The sequence below is a fragment of the Brachypodium distachyon genome, chromosome 1 (genome assembly GCF_000005505.3).
Source record: "Brachypodium distachyon strain Bd21 chromosome 1, Brachypodium_distachyon_v3.0, whole genome shotgun sequence".
In the NCBI taxonomy this organism is placed as follows: domain Eukaryota; kingdom Viridiplantae; phylum Streptophyta; class Magnoliopsida; order Poales; family Poaceae; genus Brachypodium; species Brachypodium distachyon.
In genome coordinates, this window is record NC_016131.3 from 50,189,402 (window position 1) to 50,212,713 (window position 23,312).

The 23,312-nt window shown below is 42.6% G+C and overlaps 2 protein-coding genes and 1 non-coding gene across 3 annotated transcripts; 2 read left to right on the forward strand and 1 right to left on the reverse strand.

The window, feature by feature from the left end:
- Positions 1-10,499: 10,499 nt before the first annotated feature.
- Positions 10,500-10,692, reverse strand: MIR9488 (microRNA MIR9488). The gene has a single exon (NR_127090.1). It is a non-coding gene; the product is annotated as a microRNA MIR9488 (primary transcript).
- Positions 10,693-13,684: 2,992 nt separating this feature from the next.
- LOC100836371 lies at positions 13,685-16,529 on the forward strand. Its single transcript, XM_014897476.2, has 7 exons — positions 13,685-13,894; positions 13,998-14,423; positions 14,531-14,679; positions 14,760-14,840; positions 15,050-15,125; positions 15,214-15,312; positions 16,079-16,529. Exons 2-7 carry the CDS (start codon positions 14,033-14,035, stop codon positions 16,195-16,197), a joined length of 915 nt encoding a protein of 304 aa, XP_014752962.1. The 5' UTR covers positions 13,685-13,894; positions 13,998-14,032; the 3' UTR covers positions 16,198-16,529.
- A 2,570-nt stretch (positions 16,530-19,099) lies between these two features.
- Positions 19,100-22,229, forward strand: LOC100830689 (putative transferase At4g12130, mitochondrial). Its single transcript, XM_003561165.4, has 5 exons — positions 19,100-19,659; positions 20,313-20,566; positions 20,665-20,763; positions 21,370-21,528; positions 21,608-22,229. Exons 1-5 carry the CDS (start codon positions 19,148-19,150, stop codon positions 21,850-21,852), a joined length of 1,269 nt encoding a protein of 422 aa, XP_003561213.1. The 5' UTR covers positions 19,100-19,147; the 3' UTR covers positions 21,853-22,229.
- Positions 22,230-23,312: the final 1,083 nt, after the last annotated feature.

The window sequence follows — 23,312 nt, forward strand, 5'->3', positions numbered from 1 at the left end:
ATAAACAGTACCTTACAAATGCTTACTTATCTTCGCAGCTTTGGTTAGTAACAGAAAGATATCCGGCGGAGATTTTTGCGAAGCTTCCCACGCCGCTAGTCCAGCACAGGACAGACTCGAGAACCCTTATGTGATGCGGATCTAATGTGTTGTTTTGACGAAGGAAGTGGAATGTGCTCTTGTGATGAAGGAAGTGGAGGGGATAGGTATATCAAGGAGTTACCATACCGTGGGACCCATGGCATGAGTAAAAAATTAATTCCAAACCTCCCAGTTGACGGAGTAAACTGAAGCTAACGTTCAAACAGGGTTCAGAAATTCTCGCCTAATTATGTATCATTCAAAAAAATTAATTCGGTACAAATAAATTAATCTACATGCACCTCTGCTGCTACGTTCACACAGGGTTCAGAAATTATAAAATATGAAAGGAAAACGCTCATACAAAATTACGGAATCACGTTTCATCCAAAATTATAAAGTACTGCTGCTTCGTACATATAGATCATCGAGTACAACGATCAGTTCTTCACATCCAAAATATGTTATCACTTCTAGGTACTTGATAGTTATAACCTTACTTTAGTGGTACAAGTTAAGAACAGAACAAAATGCAGGATCCATGTAAACTACTCCAACTTCCTCCGCTTCTTCTCCACTCCATCTTGAACCAGAGCATCATCTTTCTATTCATGCTGGGTGATGGCCGGATGTTCCGAGCTAGAACCTTCATCTGACATGGGGTACATATGGTTCTCTTCATCCACCTGATCGCAGAGATCTACATTGGCTGCATATGCGAAGTTATCTCCTACGACATCTTCTTCTTCCTGCACAATCATGGGAAGAACAGGATTTCTCTCCAACTCCTTCTCCTGTGACCATAATTGAATTATAACAACGAATAGAGAGGTACAAAGAAGTACAACTATTTATGAACATTCTTACAGGATATGATTCCTCCTCCAGTCCAGATCCAAATCCTGTATCCTCTTCCAGTGATTCATGGAACTCTTCAAAATCAGCAGCATAGCCGTCCTCATCTTCGGAATCGAAATCCCCAGAAATAACCTTCAAAGGAATTTTGCAACGAGGCAAGTTAAAAGTGAAGACAATAACAAAAAAATGGGGTACAACTTCTGAGAGACAAAGAACAATATTTACCTGAGAATTATGTGGAGATCGTCCATTCATTGAAGACGAAGATGCAGCACTAACAACGAAGGATTCGCCTGAGGAAATTACTGCTGCCATGGGAGCCAGCTTCTTCTTTCTTTCTGATATGAGTGGGAAGAAAGAAACAGATAGCAACGAAGGGGAGCCTTGATTTATAGAGGACTGATTTTCCCTCCCATGGATTCAAAATTGTATATCCGGGAAGGCATGACTCAGACTCACATATTTCAAGTTCCCACCGAAAGAACCCATTTCAAAATTGTAGGACCCACCAGTAGCAACCTTCCTTTTCACTGATGGCAAGTATAACGACAGTACTTAGTCAATACCAGGATAATGAAAGTCAATAATTACTAGACAATTGTAACGTCAGTACATTTTCTGGAATTCTATGAAATATAATTTGTACCCTCATAGTACATCCTGTCTGCGGAGTACATTCTGTTTTCATAGTACATACTATTCCCAGAGTACCTTTTATCCTCATGTTACCATCATGTTAATCCAGTGGTTTACTGATGTCTGCTACCTTAATGTTACAATACGTACTCTTTTCTTATGATGTTAAGAAATAATTTGTGATATTACACGGTTCATGTACCGTTCGTACATAATATAATTGGTACTACTCTTACTATATAGTCTTGTACCCTTTCTTAAAAATTCTTCTTTTACTGTTATGTACTTAGTACTAATTCAGCATGACTCGAACTTTCATTATTCCGATTCCAAATTCTTTTCCATATGGTACAGAACATAATGGATATTATGCTTCTTTAACCTTTATTATCTACGCATGTTCATAATCATCTCAATCCATCTTACTACCTACAGGTACTTACTGGTACATAGTCACAGAATTCCATTTTTTCCGTACCTTCAATACATGTTAGTACTAAAGAATTGATCGGTCATATCAAATATCTCAATAATTTCAAATACAAAACCGATGTTTCTTCTCACAGTACATGCAGTTGTGATAGTACATACTGCTGCCAGAGTACATACTATTTTCATATAACGTGCCTTTCCGATACTACATGCTGGTTTCGAAGTGCTTTATGTACTCGCGTACTAGTACATGCTGTTTTCAGACTACATGCTGTTTTCAGAAAGTAGTAGCTGTTTTCATAGTACTTCCTGTTTTGAGAGTACCTACTGTTTTCAGAGTACTCGAATAGTACCATCTTTCGAAGTACCTACCGTTAGATCGAATCATATATGAGCAAACAATCAGGTAAATCTTATATGCATATGTACTATTTCTTCTGCATTCTGACAGTAGTTGCATGATCTCATATTTACTTAAATGAAATCACAACCACAAATACATATCAATTAACAACAAAAGCATTGTGCAAATATTAGTCCTAATGTACATATGATGACATGTTTCCAGAACAGCAGACGAGACATACATGACAGGTCGTCAATCTAACTGCAAATAAGACAGCCTGGTACTTGAAGATATTATTATGCATACATTGTGGTGAAAAAACAATCAGCTAAACTCCAAGTTGATACTCAATCTGCTGAACATCAACTGAAGATGCACAGACATTTCTGCGATGTCCAACTACACCACATTTCCCACACTTTGGATCGCTTCTCTTCACCGGAGGTTTATCTGGGTTTGCTTTGCACGCCGAACGGTTGTGACCACTGAGCTTACAAATAGTACAAAACCTTGTCCTCTTCCATTTCAACTCATAAGAAGGTTTGTCCCTGCTGTTAGTTGGTCTTCCTTCAGGTCTATTACGCACAGGTGCTATTACTGCAACATTCAGCTGTTGAGGAGACACCTCAGAACAATCCACTGGTTCTGGATGTACATTTGTAATGGCAATAAGCTCTTGAAGACCTCGTCCATCTGTTTGCTGGTACATTTCCCCAAACTTCTTTGTTCCATCAGTAATATACTTGAGTACATCATGGTAACAATCAATATTCTTATCTCCTATATTTGCAAGCTCAAGCGCTGCAACATGTAATGACGCGTGTCGATATGTCTGTGACCTCGTTGAACCTCTGTCCTTCTGCAGATGCGCCAAATGGTCAGGAAGAACATCACTTGCATCTTTTGTCCATCTCTTCAATATATGAGCTTGTGGTACTTTGTCAACTCCAAGTTGCAACATCACCTAATCCAACCGAATTCATATTAGAAAATGAAGAACAGAACCAAACTCAGTGAAACAAGTTACCTCAATGAAATAGAATTTATACCCTAATAGAATGACAACATAGCATGCCCATATGTTCGGCAAGTCCACATTCACAAGCGTATTGTCCTCCATCGTCACTTATAGTCACCTCGTAATGTACTTTTGACCACTTTTCCCTTCGACTGGCATCAAAATGAACTGTCAAGTATTTCTTATTTGGTACCACCTCAATCACATTGTATCCTGCACTGTCAAATATGTGCTCACTGAACATCTCCAGCATAACACTTGTGTAAATTGTAGCGGCATGCTTTTCAATAGGCCACCCTGTTTTCAGTACGACTCCACCCTGCGCATGAAGCAACAATAATGAGAGGATAGATATATATTTCATGATACCACATTTCAGCTGCATATCATGCGTACCATTCTAGTTCTCTGATTCTCTGAATCTTCCTTCGCTATTCGATCAGCAAGAAGTTTGTTGTACTGCTTGACAAATAAATGCATGGGAGCACCAGGAGGTACATATCCTTTTAGCATGTGATTGGCACTCTTGCTTCGTTGAGTGCTGGTCATTTTGGCACAGAACACACCAGTGAAATAGGGTTTTGCCCAACGATGCCGAGATTCATAAATAGGTGTCAGGAAATGATGGTCCTTAAGATCATATTTCTGCAAAAGTTCTTCCCATGCAGCCTCAAATTCTGGTACAGTTATGCTGTAGTTTATCAACTTGTGGAACTCAGCCTTGAAGGTACTATACTTCGTGTAAACAGAACCAAGCCTTTCTTTCGCCATCTTTAAAACATGCCACTTGCACCAACGATGAGTTGTCTCGGTGAACACACATTCGATTGCAACCTCCATCGCTCTACATTGATCTGTTACATCAATGTCAATACAAATTTTAATGAAAAAAAGAAAGCCAACAATTTACCATAAGAAGTACCTGTCAGTATAGTAATGGGAGCTTTTCCACCCATGAGTGAAGTAAACTCACGGAAAATCCACTCAAAGCTTTCAATTGTTTCTTGTCGCATAAGAACTCCACTAAATATGATACTTTGGAAATGATTGTTTACCCCAACAAAAAGTCCAAATGGCATACCATATAGATTTGTCTTGTATGTTGTATCAAATGTAATGGCATCACCAAAATATCTATAATCTAACTTGCTCTTGCCATTTACCCATATTAGTGTTCTAATTCTCCCATCGGAATCCAAATCTGCAGTATACACGAATGATGGATCCTCATCTCTCATCTTTGTAAATAATTCCATTGTCTTCCGTACATCGTCATTCGCTTCTTCTCTCGAAATTTGCTTACAAAGGTTCTGAAGTGAACGCTTGTTGAATGGTATGTCTTCTGTTGAACCAAAATAGGTACCAAGGATACTGTACACCTTTGTTAGAGGAACATTGTTCTCCCTAAGATTACGTACGAGCTCCCTTGTGTAACGGTCAATATGTTTGTGAGATGGCCAACACATCTTTTCCCCACTGTTCCTTGAAAGCTTATGATTATGAACCAGTCTGCATTCTTTGATGTACCAACCATGGTCTCCACTCCTCAATAGCCTAATGAAACACTTGCATCCACACCTCACTGAAGAAGTATTCTTTTTCTTTGGAATTCCCTAAAACATAAAAAACATTGAGTACCCCATAGGATAAATAATTACTTGTCACAAAACAAATTTGCTAATATTACCTCACAACCACATACAATCTCTTGCATTGTTTGATACACAACATCCTTCTTAGGTCCGGATTTACATTTGTAACTTTTGCTCTTCCCATAACGAATGCCAAACCCAACTTCCCATGAATACAAATTGAAATATTCATAAGCTTCTGGCAAAGAGTCAAAACAGAGTCCAATTTCTGGAAGTAATATATTTTCAGTTGTCCTGTGTGCAAAGCCCCGTAGAGCATTCTCAAGAGGACTAGATCGACCAGGTACTGGAAGCCGCACAGCAGGTCCAGCATCAGACTTTTTCCTATGTGCTCATCATAGACGCAAAATAAATATTACAATACATACAGAATCATAGGAAATAGGAATTGGTAGTCGACGTTTAACTTAATTCATAGGAACAACATCTATGCTCGAAACTTAGGTACGTACTAAAACTTTTTGGATTAAGTAGTAACAAAAATGTAATCATAGCTGAAAAGTGGTGATACAATGAAGTGCTCGCATATAATTTACTGGGTTTCTTAGCAGAAAGTACTAAAATTCTTGGTAAACTTCGCTCGCATGCTTCATAGAGGTACATTAATAGTTTTTATGTAATTACAAGAATTTATAGTACAGTTCATTGCGAAACCAAGTTCACATAGTACAAGGTAACTGCTTCTTCACATAGGTACCTCTTTTGCTTCCATAAATTACGTATTTTCATTAATTTGTACATAATTTATATGACAACCATACGGTAACAGGATTTTCGACATGAAGGTACTGATATAAATTTATGTATTCTTGGAAATTCTGACAACATTGACAGATGTACGTTGGGTAAGATGAAGTACATTTTCAAATCTAACCTTCTAGAACACGCACAAACCACTTTATTCTACTACAGTACCTTGCAAAACCAAGTTCAAACAGTACAAGGTAACTGCTTCCTTACATAGGTACCTATTTGGCTTCCTTAAATTAGGTACCTTCATAATTTCTACATAATTTATTTGACAACCATACGATAAGAGGATCTTCGACATGTATGTACTGATATAAATTTCACAACATGGATATATGTACGTTTGGTAAGATAAAGTACATCTTCAAATCTAACCTTCTAGAAGACGCAGACAACCCACTAGCTTCGACGGAAGCAGCACCTACTTCACTCCACTCCTCAACCGAGGCTTCATCTGCACATTGTGGTACATCGTTTCTGCAATTTCTCTGTACACCGTCCAGGTTATCGCATGAAGCAAAGCTGCAGGCCGACAAAGAACCAATCCCAACTTCCATGGATCTGACGCGGAAATGCAAGGAATTAAAATAGAGCAAGGTACGAGCAAGAGAAGTTAGGACATAATCTCAGGAAGGAACAAAGAATCCTTACCTTGCGGGTTCACCCATCCGGCTAGGCGATGTACATAATCTACAAATCTTGGACTTATGAAACCGAACAGAGGAACGACGAGGAAGAAGAAGAACAGCTAATGGCGAAGCAGAGGAGATATTTTTTCCTTTGGCTACCTGTCAACGCTTCTCGCACCCCTTCGATAGTCACATGGACAAAGCAGCCGCCTGCCAACCGGTCACATCGAAACATCACGCACTGTTCTGACATGACACATTTAATCGGTATATGCTCAAACGAAAATGGAAATTACATTTCCACTGCCTCCTTTCACAGATCCCTACGCGGAATCATGTGGTTCACACAGGGGGAGTATATCGTGGGGGGTCAACCGATTCCGCGTTACCCTACACCACCACCGACCTCCATCTATTCCGCATCTCAGGGCGACACAGATCGCAAGCAACCAGCCCTGCACCCCCACCGACCTCCATCTGGACCGCGGATTGGAGCCAGTAGGTTCGTCTCAACCTCCCTTGAGAATCCCCCGTGGGGCTCGCCTCTTCATGATCTTCAGGTATCCCTCGATTTTAGGGGTTACAAGATCCGTGGCTTCAGTTAGATCTGCGATTTTACTCCCTCAAAATCCGGATTTCTATGCTGGGGGTTCGACGATCTGCGCTGGTGTTTATGTCTAGGTTTTACTCCCTCAATCGGCGGGTTCGGTTTTAGATCTCCGATTGGTTGTGCCTCGATTTTCGCAGGCTCTTACCCCCATTGGGCATCGATCCGCGGGCGCAGGCAGTAGTTGGGATCTCTACGCTGACATCTAATTAAGGAATTTTGGTTTTCGTTCGATCAATTTACCGATCTTACTAGTTTAATTACAGCACGATTACATCACAGCGCCCTCACAGCAGGGGAGCACATCTCTTGTTATTACATGAGCAGAACACGCTACGCACATCAGATCTTTACTAGTTTCGTTACAGCCCGATTACATCACAGCACCCTCATAGCAAGGGATTTTGCATCTCTTGTTATTACAATGAAAATGGGCATATATCTTCTCATCGTAACATGTTCATCCAACCAAACAGGATCCTCCTCATGGACCAGGACTATGTCTACTGCCGCCCATGCGGCTACAACGATTGGTACCAGCTCGCGTTTGCACAAAGACACACACAGTTCCATCACGACGAAGAAGCAGCACGTCAGGCGGAACAGGAGCGCCGCAACAAAGAAAAGCGCCAGAAAGATGCTGACAAGGCCCGGAAGAAAGCTCATCGAGACAAACGCGAGGCCGAGAAGCAGAAGCTGGCGGCAAAAAGGAAGAAGTCAGCAATTCACATAAAGTCTGCGGGTTACAAGAACTAGTCTTAAAATGCATGAAACATACGAACTTGTCAGTGCAACCGTAAGTACTCTTTGGTCTATATGACCTGGGCGATATGGGTCTAACGAGTTAGTAGAGAACTTTTGGATCCTATATGTCGTGATCATTTTGTTCACGGAATTGTTAGTTTTTTTGGCAAATTGAGCGAGTAGAGAACTTTTTGATCCCATATGTTGTGCTTACTTTTGTTCCCAGAATTGTTTATTTGCTGACGAATTGAGCAAGTAGAGAACTTTTGGATCCCATATGTTGTGCTTATTTTTGTTCCCAGAATTGTTATTTTGCTGACGAATTGAGGAAGTAGAGAACTTTTGGATCCCATATGTTGTGCATACTTTAGTTCCCAGAACTGTTATTTTGCTGACGAATTGAGTTAGTAGAGAACTTTTGGATCCCATATGTTGTGCTTACTTTTGTTCCCAGAACTGTTATTTAGTTGGCCAAATGAGCAAGTAGAGAACTTTCGGTTCTCAAATGTCGTGCTTACTTCTGTTCTCAGCATTCTGGTTTCTTTAGAAGAATGAACAAACAGCTTTTAGGAGTAGCTTCAGTTACAGAGTTCTGCAGATAACTACTTAAATGACCAAGCATGAACACAAGGAAACATAGATGCAGGGTTCAAGCAATTGGGTGATTACAGGATGTTTACCCACATATGATCATAAGCCCTGTTTGGTTAGGCTTAAATGTGGCTTTTGACTTTTGACTTTTGGTTTTTAACTGTTGACTTGATATTGCTAGTCTAGGTGCTGTTGTGGCTTATAAGCCAAAAGTCAAAATGCATGTTTAAGCATAACCAAACAGAGCCTACGTAATTCCAATGCATTAGACTAAATAGTGAAATGAATAGTGATACCAGGCATGTTTAGGCTGCGCACACAGACACACACCCAACGAGCTACGGCACCCATCCTGAAAAACAAATCAGCAACCAGTTTTTAAAAATAAGGCCATGCATAGTGTGTAGTTTACTTTTCAACAGATGACGTGATTTTGTTTGCATGAAAATGCATCATGATTGTATCTATACACAACACCTGAGATCCATGGTAACCTGAGCAAAGTCCAGCGCCAGTTCAAATATGTACAAAAGCATGAATTTCACTCTTTCCTACATTACGAACCACCAAACATCACAAGATACATAATCTTTTAATGCTGGGTTTTGCAAATTTCTTTTGAGTTTCATTTTCGCTGACAACAAAAATATTTTTTGAACATCTAATCTTTGTAACCAAACATCGAATCGTGTGCCGGGTGTATAAGAAAGGCTATAGGAGGGACATCAGCATTGGTGTTTGAGCGTATGGCTTGAATATTTTAAAAGATACCCAGATTGATTAGCCTAACAACCATACTAAAAAGGTACCCAGATTGATTAGCCTAACAACCATACTAAGCATCTACGTTAGCTTTGCAACAACTTAGGACAGCTCAAATGGGGTAGCATCCCTAAATGGATGGATAGCTGCTACCTTAGGTTCAGCTCGACCTAGGACCAGCAAGGGCTTGCCGGTTCAAAATACTATTACCAGGGTGCAAAAACAAACCGTTTCAGTGGAGACGTCAGAATCAGTAACCGTGCTACCACATTTCATCTTTGATGTCCACTTAGCATAATCCAATCTGGGCAAATCAAATTATGTATCTACCATTTCAGCTTAAGATGTATAAATGAACCAGATCACATGAGTCATAACACAATAAGGTAATTATTAGAGACTATGGAACACACCTTTGCAGTGCAGTTGATAGATCCGTTTCCACAGGCGTTAGTATCCTTTGGATTGAAAATAACCTGCATTAGGAAGTGTTAAAAGACATGAAGATTAAGGCATACGGAGAGTTGGATGAAGTGCAATACATCTGATGCAATCAATCGGCCTAGAAAAACTGTATATTCTGCACCAGCTGTGACACTGTACTATCGAAACAAATTCCACAAGGTATCTAAAAAAGGTACACTAGGCCATACAGAACTAAATATTCTGATTGCGTATAACAACTACAAGCAAAAGAACCTGTTGCCGAGTATTGCTTGTCAAATATCAATATGCAAAAAGTTAGGCACCCGCACCAAAATTCAAATATAAACAATACTGTAGCAGCAATCCCAGTAGTCAACACATGTTTACTCAAATTGATACATAAGTTCATTATATAAATGGCATTTCTTAGACTTCAAACAATATTGCCATGGTCTGTAAGATATGCAAATTAAAGAACCAAAATTAGAGAAGTCACATTGAAACTTCTTTATGGCAGTACACCACATATATATAGTTCAAAAACCAAATTGTACTACTAGTAAAATACCTTATGCATCAAACACGTGCAGAGCAGCACTGAGACCATATTCAACAACCTACTGCACATAATTTATCTGTTGGAACATAAATTACCACTTACAGAGCAGTAGGTATGAGAGAATTACACTACCAAATGTAGACCAATATAGATTACAAAGAATACAGGAGGTAAAAACATCACAATTTCACCAGTTAAAAATACAATGGAGAATTAAGATTTAGGAATAGCCGATTAGCTCAGTGTTACTAGCATATATATTAGTGAGCACAGATTCCACTTTATGCTTCTAGGCCATTTTTTATGTATAAATGGGGCATCTCCTGTGAGCCAGGTCATATGTGGCATTAGCTAATATAGAACTCCAACCAGGTTACTTTATGCATGGAGTCATAAATTATTAAAACAAACATTGAGGAATAGGTTTTACATAACTACTGGTTTTGGTAGTTCTTTTCAAAAAACATCCGGTTTCAAGTTGCACTGATGTCAATTCTGACGTGTAGTGATATTTTGCGGGGCAATCAGTGCTATTAACAGGTAGGATTTTAGAAAAACAATTACCACAAACAGTAGTTACATAAAAGCCTAGCCCTCAATGTGGTGGTTTTTTGTAATTTACTCTTATGCATCCTGTTGGTCAAGAATCAAATAAGGAATCCAAGTTTTAACACTAAGGATTTGAAATTTCGAACAAAGGTGAGAAGTCGAGTTAAACAAAAGCAGACTGAGGCTTCTAGCTAGGAATACTCAAGCCTTTTGCTCTTTGTTGCAGTTTTACTGCCGAAAAGGTGAAGCTAGAACTAGGCAAAGAAGGTTAGGTCATTCAAATACTGTTGAGATACCTCCACAACATTGAGGCTAGAAAAGAACTTCTTTGACCTTCTTTCAAGTTTCAACAACAGCAAAGGTTAAGAGACTTTATTATAAGAAGATTCCATTGCTTTGTACTGATTCATCTATATTTCGGGTTGAATTATGTCCAGATGGAAACGGTAGCTTAGTGCCAATAATAACATATCAGTGATTTGATTTGTCTACTTGTTGGGCCAACAATCCAGAAAGTTTGTACCTAAAATAATATTTTCTATCGCTAGGTAGGGTTTCAAGATACAAGCAGAACTGATACAATCCCTGCTAACAAACATTTCTAGAAAACAAATATGACATGTCAATATTGTCAAGGAATCTCTAGTATCAGAGCAACAGTACTTCACATAATTGAGCAGCAGGGAATGACTTAGTTCTGCCATTAGGAGGCTACAGAATTTTAAGCTTGGTATGTCTAAAGACTAATATAGCATGGCCCATGCATCCACTGTGTGTGAATCACAATGATTATATACCTTCAAAGCAGCGAAGCCAGCAATCACTGATTATCTGACACATCTCATTGCCTAGCACAGATTAATCACAAGTTACACCTTGCAGTTATGAACAGCTGTTTGTTATATAATATGACCAGCATAACTAGCAAACAGTGTAGCAATAAGAAATACTAGGATGGTCACTCATAGTTTTGTATACAGCTGTTCCAGAGAATAATTCACACGTACTTTCAACTTCAAAATGATACTCTAGTGACTGATTGTATGATTGTAACAGAATTTAATGGCATGTATAAGTGCACCGTCAAAACTCAAATATTGTGCAAAATTTCACTGTCACTATCCCACAGGTGGCTACATATAAACATCTAGACCCTAGGTGGTTACTTAAGAAAATTAATTTATCTACTCCCTCGTCCCAAATAAGTGACGTTAAGATATATGCTTATATATCTGGAAGTAGTTCCGGACGGAGGGAGGGAGTAGTTCTGCTTTAGAGTTTAAATAAAAACACAGCAGGCTCTGTTAAGATATATAAGCTTATATAAGCGAATATAAAAACCAACTAGTCATTTTTGGCATTAAGTAAGGCTTCTTGTGGCTTTTTTGCAGGTTCTTTTAGCACAATTTGCCTTGCAGTTCTTCATCTAGATAAGTAAATGGTTTCTAACTAGAACCAGATCAAAATAGCAGCTCGGCCAAAAAGTAAACAGTGCTAGGAACATATTAGGTTATTACCAATTGTTTGCATGCCCAATATTGCATACTGCATATTGGGCAACAATCTTAGAATAATGTCACTTAAATTCCTTTTTTCTCTTGTTCTTGGATAGTTCTACTGCATATCAAACATTAAGCATACAGAAGTACAGAACTTAGAATTCCCGTGAAAACCAAACCACCAAAACTAAGATACTGCATAGTCAAGGGTATGGACCAAAAGTAACAATTACTAGATGTTGGCAACCTAAAATAGATCACCCGGGGCTAGGAAGCAACCCCGGGGGCCAGTAAAAATGCAATCTTTATGGGCGAAATTTAGCAAGGGGACGAGGAATCGAAGAAAAAAGGCTGCAATTTTACAGATCTGACGATCTGACCTAACGAGAAGGGGTGATTCGTTCGGACAGAGATCAGATCTGGAAGAAGCTAGGAGATGTGAACGATTTTTGGATAAAGGTGGGACCTTTATCAAGATCCGAGCCTTATCCGGACCGGCAGGCCTTGGCCGGCGCTGATTGCAGGCGAACCGGAAGCAGATCTGGCGATTCCGAGGAACCGCATCCTTCGCCTGCACAAACGACGGTTAGGAGTTGGAGAGGGGGATGCCGATGATAGGAGAGGAGAAGAGATGAGATGGGATTCAGGAGAAAATCTTGCCTGGGGATGGCGATCCATGGCGTGGCGGCGAGGCGAGGCGAGGCGATGAGGCGCAGCCGGGGAAACGGGGAGACCCTTTGCGCTGAGTCCAGATTGGATGGGACTGAACACGCGACGCGATGGGGAAGCTTCCTTTCTTGTTCCGTTTCCTTTTACTCCTCTCCTTTTTTCTTTTTGAGCGGACTTTTACTCCTCTCCTTGTGCCGTCCGTTTCTGTTCGCTATTTTTCTGGGCCAGCAGATCTCGAGGTCGCCAGTGTGGGCCGAGCCCAACGTACACCGGCTGCCAATGAGAAACGGACAGCCCACGTGAATCCGAGGCGGCCCTCACAGAAAAAAAAATGTCCCAAAAAAAACGTGAATCCACGCACCGTCTTCACACCACGGCGGCGGCGAGCAAGCCACCAGGCTTTGAGACTGCATGACAGCAGGACCGTCCATGCGAGGATATCTATCATCCAGTACGATTCTAAGCTGCCGGATGACCTCGCACATCTAGGTGTTCGTCGGGACACCGCCACACTCGACACCTTTCTCTGGAGCCCGCACGATGAAAACAAGATCATCCGGTTGCACGGTGATCATCCTTGTTGACACTGTTAACCTTGTCCTATGATACTTTCACGTCGGCAAATCAAACATCCCGGAATGGGTCAGAAACGAGTAAAACACGGGCAACATTCCATGTGCCTTTGACAGATGCGAGGTCGCTCCTCCGAGAGCGTAATCTATGGTCTCGCGTCATGTCGTGGCAATCCCTTTCGAATTTGCACTCCATTTCGTCTCTATTGGATTTGGGCGGAGGGCGAATTTTCTCGCGGCCTGTTGGAGTAAACAAAAAGGCCGCGCGAGCCCGGCCCAGAAGAAGCCTCCTGGTCTGGTCTAGAGACCTCCACGACCCGAATGTTCCGGAAACGGGGAATTCCAGAGACCTCGCACCCACGGCCTTCTTCCACGTCTCCGTCGTCCCCGAATTCCCCACCACCACCAACCCCCAGGAGTTAAAACGCCGTCCCGGGCCAAGAGCGCAAGGAATTCTCTCCGGCGAGACCCCACCCTCGCGCTGCGTCACGCCCGTGAGCTCCCGGAGACCCAGGTAACGCCGCCGATCAAGCCCGCGCGGTCGATTTCTCACACGGAAAACCATCCCCACTTCTGAGCGCGCTAATCGTTTCCTCGTGTCGCCGGAACTTGGTGCAGCTTTGCGGAGCCCGTCTGATCTAGTCGCTCGGAAATGGAGGGAGGGCGGAATGGGAGAGACGACTTCTTCGGCGCGGGGGACCCGTTCGCGGGGTTCGGCCGCCGGGGGAGCTCGATTCCTCCTGGCATGTTCGGGGGGAGGGATCCGTTCGACGACCCGTTCTTCACGCAGCCGTTCGGGGGCATGATGGGCGGCGGCCCTGGCTTGTTTGGCCCTAGTCTTTTCGGGCCGATGGGCGGCCCTGGCATGTTTGGCTCGTTCGGGGATGGGTTCGTCCAGCAGGCTCCTGCGAGGCGCGGGAACAATCACGGAAGGCCTGTGATTACAGAGATTGATGAGGAGGAAGGGGAGGATAGTGAGCGTGGCGGCGGGGAGCAGGCGAACCATGGGGCCTTTGTTCAGGAGCCAGATGATGGAAATGATGGTAGGGTTGGGCTGAATTCGATAAGATTATGCTTGTGTTTTCTGCTTGGGAGTTGGGATGCCATATTATTTGCATATGAAATGCCATGTTCTTTTGTGTGTTTGCAGGGATGCAAGGAGGTCAGGTTCAGCTGCGGAGAGATTTGAATAGATCGCAACCGCGCGCGTTCTCGTACCAGAGCTCTTCTGTGACATATGGCGGTATTAATGGAGCCTATTACACAGCGTCGAAGACCCGGAGGAGTGGCAGTGATGGGGTAAGCAAAATTACTGATGAAGAGATCTTTACTTGTTTTGTCGATAGAATCGGGATTGATAATGAGTATGTTTCATGCAGATCACTGTCGAAGAAAGCAAGGAAGCAGATACGACAACTAAAGAGGCCACTCATAGGATCTCTCGAGGAATTCATGACAAGGTAGACAGATGACCCTTTGACATGTTCATTGACCTACTCAGCAGTCAAATTCATATTTAGAAATTTTATGTGCATGCTGGATTGTATCGGGCAGTCTATTCATACAGTTTGATTATCAGATAATCAATTGAATCACAAGCGTACCATGTATGTCGTCTTCCATCTGAAGCTAAGATTGTATCTAAATTCGCTTGTATTAACTGTTTTAGGGACACTCGGTAACAAGGAAGCTGAAATCAGATGGGAAGGTGGACAGTACACAGATATTGCACAATCTTGATGAAGGTTTGTTGTATATTTCTAGCTTTCTCTGCCATGATGTGCCTACACTGCACTTCTTATTTATTTATTTTTGTGATGTTCTTCTGTACAGATGAATTACCTGGGTTTGAGGAATCATGGAAGGGGAATGCTGGACAGCACTTACCTGGCTGGAACCATAATGCTGGTATATCTAATGGGGATAACTCTGGTAAGCAATATTCCATATGGCTTGTCATATTTGTGAGAACGTCCACAAATTGCATGTTACTGGTCACTTCACTGAGTCAATCGCCTATTGAACTATAAATGATGGCAACATACAGCATTTTTTCTTTCGCAGAAAGTTTGTTTTTCGCCTCTTAAGATGACTTGAAAAGATTTAGAAGGCTGGTAGCAGCAGGTCGTTCATGAGTATTTAGAAAGCTGATAGGAGCAGATCCTTCCTGAGGTTTTAGAGATCTGATAGGAGCTGATATGTTGAGCCCTTACAACAATATGCTTTTGATTTTATAAAGTTTTAAATGCTTGAATATCTCATGTAGAAAGGATCAGATCGCTTATTATTTTCATGTGAACATCGTTGTGTGACATCATTTGCAATTTCAGTCTTGAAAAACAAATGGTGGAGTGTCAAATAGCAGTTGTTGATGTGTCTGTTGACATTTTGTCAAGTATGCTGCACTAACCCGTCAAAATTTCACTACTTCTGTATCAATTTTGAATTTAAATAGATAATGAATTTGTGGAGGATGTCAAGTTCGCCCGACAATAAGCAGCACGCTGGAAGTATCAGTTTTATTTTATTTTGTGACTGTTATTGACGTTAATATGTGGATTGGCTTGTAGCCTTGTACTTAAGATGCTTTTTCTAGTACTATAAGATATCATACTGTTACTGGCAAAATCGTCACACACGCATTTGCACTTCCTGCCTTCTCTAACCCTCAAAATGTATGTTGGTCGATTTGCCACAGGTAACCGCAGTGCTAATGGTGCACAGAGCCGGGCTCTTCCTGGGACGCAGCAACTCCAGGGGGATCCCAGGAGGCGCGGTGGGCGGCCAAAATCATCACGAATCATCCCAATCTCCTGAAGAGGTCATTGCTTGTGTGTCCATGGAGTACATGAACAAGAAAGAAATGCTCTGTCGTGCTAGCAGTTCATTAGATTCAGGTGTATCTGTTACTTTAGAGAGCTAGGTTTGAGAGATGGATGGATGCCTGGAGGTCCGGATGTGATCTACTACGTGCTACCCGGTGTTTGTTTTGTTCGTGTTCGTGACAGTGAAATTAAAACGCTGTCGAGTCTACGTGCTGTCTTGTGTTCACACTGTCGAGTCTTGTGTCTGTAAAAACTGCATTTGCTCTCATGTGACGTTTGTGATGGTTTACTGTAGAATAAAACAAATGGTTTGGCTATGTCTCAGTTGACGGTGCAGTTCCATAATTATCTTAACATCATCCCAAATCTTAAAACACACTAGTTAGGTGCCCGTGCAACGGAATGAAAATATTTGTAAAAGAAAAGACAGTAAATAAAGTTCATGATATGGATATCTCATCCCATTATTGATTTCTAACAACAAAATAACATCACTACATGTTTCTTGTTCTCGCAAAAAAAAAAGTGTGTTAGCGCCCTACATCCCCCTTCAACCTATCCCATCACCCTGAACCCAACCGGATCACCTAACACCTCTGCTTCGACACCCTGATGACCTTCCTTGGCTTTGTCGCCAACTCCACCTACACAGACCGCGATGACCTTCCTCGGCTTTGTCGCCAACTCCCCTACCAGACCGTGATGACCTTCCTCGACAAATGCCTACAACTCAGTTATCATTCATCACCTGCAAGGGTACTCAGCAGGATTTTCTCTATGAGGTAAATAAATTATAATGGAGAAAAAAAATACTTGTCTTTCATATTTTACAATACATGGTGGTGACATGTATGGAGGTGTTAATGTTCATTGGTCCAATCAACTTTAGAAATTTAGCAACACGACGATGCATGCTAAACTTAGCTAGGTGGCACCAAGCTTGTTGAGAAATCCACGTATGTCAGCTTCAGTCTATGCTTAACAGGTGTCATGTATCTGAAAAGTTAGTACAGCTAATTAGAATAGGACAAATATATTTTGTCTGTTAGGTTCAAAGATCAAACAACACACCCATATCTTTTTCCCTATAATAACTATATATGAGTGCAACAGTGGATTGTTGAGAGCAGCTCTAACTCATGGAAGAGTACAATTGCTTTAAGGTACTGTAAGCTCTCACTGCGGTCACTTCAATGTCCACACAGTTTCTAAAACAAGATGCATGCTGATCCAGCTACATATCCCATTGGTTACAGGGGCATGAATCATGTCAAGTTAAGATGATTTGGATGATGAGAAAATATCTCAACTCTTAATGGTATAAGTCGAATCTGGAGCATATCCCATTGGTTACAGGGGCATGAATCATGTCAAGTTAAGATGATTTGGATGATGAGAAAATATCTCAACTCTTAATGGTATATGTCGAATCTGGAACTCATTTTACTTCAGCTATCTTGGAGTCACAGTCAAGAGTTGAAGCTTTCGTGGAAATTTAAATATTCAATATCTTGAATATTTACGAACCAGGATCCTTGAAAAGTAAAACCATGTCATTGTCAGGAAGTACTAAAATCTTCATTAACACAACATCTGACAGTACCCATGCTTGCAATCAAAATTTAAGCTCTATCTAGTAAATATTCATTCTTTTATATCACCAATCAACACAAAAAGCAAGCTTAATGTAAGATAAGGGCACTGGATTACCTCTAGCATGAACAATGTGGGAATGTTTTTGAACGCATGAAAAAGTGAAAGACAACAAACATGACAAATTATAGAGGAGTTGGGTACCTTCTTATCAATATTTGTATAAAAAAACGATTAAAAAAACTTAGCAGTCGAAGAATTTTTGGATTCACTGGTAAGCTTTGAAGGCAAGACTCTAACAATATATAGTCCAATCATTTTGCTACCAAGTATCAGTGCAGCTCTTTCCTCTATATGCAACCTACCATGCACCAAACCATCAAGTGTAGAAGCTGTAGAAGCTGTCAAAGTAGAAGCTGTCAGAGTAATAGATGAGCGCAAACCTCATAACAGACTGGGGATAACCAAAGATTCTGGAATTGACAACCTTCAAGGTAGAGAGAAAAATTAGTATTCATCTATTGCAAATGTCCAGCAGCACAACTGACAATACAGAGAATTTCGTTACAATATGTTGTATTCTACAAGAAGGAAAAACATAAAATGTTGGCTCCGGGTCGGTGGCAGCAGTTGTCGAGGGAGAAAGGAAGCCGGAGATAATCACGGGATTTTGACCGGATGGCAAGGTTTAAATCGCGGGATATTGTTTTGGTTGGCATGCTCGTGCGTGCGCGACGACAGACGACGGATGGACGTACGGACTAGCGAAACTGGAAATTAAGTAACAGTAAAAAAATCCGGTCATCCTAGTTTCTTGTTCCGAACCTTGAAACACAAGCACAATCAAGCTCAACCAAAAATTAGACGATTTATACACATAGCAAAACCGTAATGCTACGAAAAGCACGCAGCACTCTGTAAAGCATTGTTCTGTTCCTCCTTTGGTCAGCTCAAAATCCAGTGTCGCAACACAAACACATCACCAAGCGGTAGGGCACCCCCGTAAGATGTACCGAAACGTCTCGGAAATTTGGAACGTGTCACGTTTTTTACATTCTTTTCTCAAATTTGTCTAAAAATGAATTATCTATTTCTAAAAGATGTCTAGATACATGTAATATTTGGACAAGAAATAAAGTGAGCAGTCCTTTTTATAATTTGCGTTCCACGGTGACACGGCGGCTGTCGCATAGCAGGGCCGGCGACACTTGCTCGCCTACACACTTCTTCGCCCGCCACGCCTCCTCCACGCGCCGCTTCCACCTTTCAATTCACCTCAAAACCCCTCAGATATACTCACATTGCCCCAAAAACCCGCAAGCGCAGCGACACACCACGGCCATCCCATCATGCCGCTCCCGCTGAGCCACCTCGCCCGCCGCCGCCTCCTAGTGCCGCGCGGCCCCGCCGCCACCGACGGTCTCCGCCGGCGCTTCCTCCACACGAGCCCGCCGACGGACCCAGACGTCCTCGCGTGCCGGCTGGCCTCCCGCGCCGTGGTCCGCTTCCGTGGCCCGGAGGCGGCGCGGTTCCTCAACTCGCTGCTCACCAACGACCTCCTCGCCTCCCGCTTCTCCTCGTCCTCCCCGTCCTCCCAGCCGCAGCGGTTCGCGCCCACGCCTAACGTCCCCGCGCGGGCGCCGCCCCCCGCCTACGCGGCGCTGCTCACGCCCCAAGGGAGGTTCCTCTACGACCTCTTCCTCTACCGCCCGGCCCCGCGGTCGCAGATGCTCGACCGCACCGGCTCCGCGCCCGAGACCGGCGAGGCGCCCCGCGGGGAACAGGAGGAGGAGGACGGAGGGGAGGTGCTCGCCGACGTCGACGCCAACGAGGTCGACGACCTCCTCGCGTGCTTCAAGAGGTGAATTTTTTTTTCGACTTCCATTCTGAAACGGAAGTCATTGCTCTATGTGATGCGATGCCCTGTGAACTGCGAGCGGAGCACGTTAATTTAGGGGAAGGAATTAAGAGTCCTACGAGTTACTCCTAGTTAATTGATGGATGCGGGCAATTACTACTGTTGGAAATGGAGTTCCTGTAGTATAAGCAGTTGGCTGACTGAATTTTAGCTGTTTGCTTGCAATAATCGGTGAATTCCGCCCGATTCGCAGATGATTACATGCCCGGTTCGGTTGGAACATTTTAGTCCGATTGTTGGGAGTCTTGATTCTTAGGTAGGTGTTAGAAGTTTCAGTGCCAAATGCCCAAATACTTACAACTGAAGAATAACATCCTCTGACTCACTGTTGCGAATGTAGATCTAGCTTTGTTGTTCAAGTCTCAATCAAGATTGTATTTTCTGAATCGTTCTGGACTCTGGTATGGACTGTTGAGTAGCTTCCCTTGAACTAATTGCAGCTGTTAGGCTATTATGTTGAGCTCTAGTAGGAGTACATGAGAATTTGGAAGCTTGTTGTAGTGATACCTTGTAGCATATATACCAGAGGATCGGGGGCCTATCTTACATCTCCAGTCAAATTCTTATGCCCGGCAACTTTTTTGTCCATTTTCTAGATACCGGCTAAGAAACAAGGTTGAGATAGATAATGTAAGCGAGGAGTTTTTGTGCTGGCAAAGATTCGGAAGCAACGTGGCACATTCTGAATCTTCTACTCAAGAACCTGAGGCTGAATCCATTGGATGGGGGCAAGGGACTGACCTTGCTGCCGAGTCATCTGCACAAGGGAATGGTCATGGGTGGCAGTGGCTCAAAGATCCTCGACTCGATTATCTTGGGTATAGAGGGATATTTCCAGCTGATACAATACGTAAGTCATCTGTTATTGACAGTTAATGAATTTATCTGATATAATGTTCAACACGTAATACCAGTCATCTGAACAATCACTCTTTTGTTTGTTTATAGCACCACTTGTTGAGTCTGACAAAGAAGCAGACGAACGGCATTACTTACTTTGGCGAATAGAGAATGGAGTTGCGGAGGGCTCAACTGAGATACCAAAAGGTATGATTTATTTCCCAATTGGCTTATTAAGACACTGTAACATTGGCATACTTACAGTTACTAGCTATTATTTTTTCTACTCTGTACTTCGGTACTGTTGCTGGGAGATGTCGAAATGTCCTTACTGAATAGTGCTTAGAGGTGGTTCCTTAACAGCGTATTATCTCACAGTTGTATGGTTCCTTGTCTTCTCTCATCTCGATTAAAAGTCGCTCCAAGTTCACTTCTAATATGAGTTCATGGACATAGGTGATCTCATGGTCTGTCATAGACTGGACAATAGTGCCTGGAAATTCTGGTTAGTTTATGTTGGTTAGAAGCCTAGAGTATGATACAGGATGCATTCTCTTTCTCCCCTTGTTGCACATGAACAAGGCGGTGTGGAAAGGACTGTGTGTATTACACATGGTTTCGGCACGTACCTAATGGATAGGAAGTACCTTTCTTTTATCACCATTTGCAATCCTAATCATATCATTTTGGTCATCCAGCAGCAATTACCTTATACATTTCCCTGCTTAAATACCCCAAATCCGTGCATCTTTTCACTCCCTTTTGTTAAAACTATTTACTTCCTTTTGTTTAACTTATCTAATTGTGAACCAGGTGAAGCAATTCCACTCGAGTACAACCTTGCTGGCCTGAATGCTATTTCATTTGACAAGGGTTGCTACATCGGGCAGGAGCTCATCGCACGCACACACCACCGCGGTGTCATTAGGAAGCGCCTGATGCCCTTAAAGTTTGTAGATGAAAACGACCAAGGTAATAATCCTGTGCTAAATAACTCAATTGTCCAGTCTATCTGCCACCTCATACTGATTCTGCAACCTCTTGTCACCAGAACTAGAACAAGCTGTTGCTCCAGGCTCCGACGTCATGGACGATGTTTCTGGTAATAAAGTCGGTACAGTGAGCACAGCTCTTGGCAGCCGTGGAATGGGCCTGTTGCGGCTCGAAGAAGCACTGAAGCATAATTCGTCCCTCGCCATCAGCAACAACACGGGTGTTAGAGTCAAGGCAATTAAACCAGACTGGTGGCCTGCCGAGTGGACACAGGCCCTAGAACAGCAGAGTGCAGTCGCCTGATAGCTGCAGTTTCAGTACCTGATCCGAAAATTCCAGCGAAGTGAAGCTCTTCGGAGTTTAGAGAGGCAAGCCTGTAGGATTTGGCTGCGTTAAGCAGAGGCCCCCGTTAGCGGAGCTGTTTCCGACAGTTAAGCAGAGGTTACTTGACCAAATGTTTGTTCTGTGGTGTACCAGTGCTGAACCTAATATCTTCTTCACTGCCTTCACCAGTTCACTTGTATCAGTGATAGATCATAGACCATGAATAAACGGACGTGTACAGAGCAGTTGATCCAAACACTCGAAAAACTCAAATAAGTTGCCCTGTTCAGGGTTTGTTACTTGTCCAGCAAACATGTTCTTTTGGAACAGTCAGAAGCGGATGTTCTGGTTTCGTATATTTTCTCTCTTGTGATATCGTTTACCTGTTAACACCAGCTTTTCTAGCATGAGCTGATGTGAGTGAAATACTCTTTATTATTGTACAGAAAGCCTTAAGCTTTTTGACCATGGGGAAGAGCCAGACGCCCGTGGATCTTTTCTGTCATGGGTACCAATGGATTGCAGAGTTGTGGTCACAGCGTGAAAGACATTGCCAATCCAGCCATTTTCTCTAGTGGACTGACTCATGGTCCAGTGAGGAGTAGGAGAAAAGGCTTTGGATTCCCTTTTGTCCTCTGGTATTTTGGCCCGTGCACACCATCAGCAAAATGTAGAGTAGTACAAAACTGTGCTAATGCATTCCTAGACAGAAGGCTAGCTACAGTACGGTGTACACCACCAGACCAGCGGTAGTGTTGTCTTGTACAGAGAACAGAAGACACATTGAGATTGCCACGGCAATGCTGTCAATGTCATCACCGTTCTTCACAGAAGGGAGTAATTGTATGTCAGGAGCCACAGCCAAGCACTCTCTCTCTCTCTCTCGCTCAAATGCCAAACCAGCATCTGCATCGAAATGAGGTCTAATATCAATCCTTTTTTTTGTGAGCCACACAATTGAAAGAGGCCATTTGAACTAAACGTGGCTTAATCAGCACCGGCAACGGACCAAAACGTGGGCAAACCAAACAGAAAGACCTGGAGATTCAGTTCAGCCAGTTGCTCGTCGAAAGGATTTCAAATCCAGTGCATTAATGCTGTAGTACTGGCTCAATGCAACGGCCGCTTCCTTGGACAGTGGAGGGGGATAAGAGCCATCACGGTGCCCCGTGCAGCTTGGCCGCAGAGTCAATGCTGCTGCTGTGTTCCGAACCCCTGAAACGGTGAGAAAGAAAGTAAAAACCAAATGCTGGACTGGACAGCGTTCCCAAAGGGCTTTTATCGTGGAGCTATCTCTGATCTGATGGATGCTAAAGATTTGCCCCATGCCTTCTTGCGCTTTGAACACGCGCGAAAAGGACCTGGTACGTGCCCACACACACACACTGGGCCTAGAGATGGAAAGAAAGAGTGCCTCGCAAAGTTCAGGTTGCTCCCAA

Excerpts from the sequence above, each read along its gene's own strand:
- LOC100836371 (XM_014897476.2), top strand. The coding sequence starts at position 14,033 with ATGGAGGGAGGGCGGAATGGGAGAGACGACTTCTTCGGCGCGGGGGAC. Across the intron at positions 15,126-15,213 it reads ATTGCACAATCTTGATGAAG|ATGAATTACCTGGGTTTGAG; the intron begins GTTTGTTGTATA and ends TCTTCTGTACAG. Across the intron at positions 15,313-16,078 it reads ATCTAATGGGGATAACTCTG|GTAACCGCAGTGCTAATGGT; the intron begins GTAAGCAATATT and ends GATTTGCCACAG.
- LOC100830689 (XM_003561165.4), top strand. The coding sequence starts at position 19,148 with ATGCCGCTCCCGCTGAGCCACCTCGCCCGCCGCCGCCTCCTAGTGCCG. Across the intron at positions 19,660-20,312 it reads CTCCTCGCGTGCTTCAAGAG|ATACCGGCTAAGAAACAAGG; the intron begins GTGAATTTTTTT and ends TCCATTTTCTAG. Across the intron at positions 20,567-20,664 it reads ATTTCCAGCTGATACAATAC|CACCACTTGTTGAGTCTGAC; the intron begins GTAAGTCATCTG and ends GTTTGTTTATAG.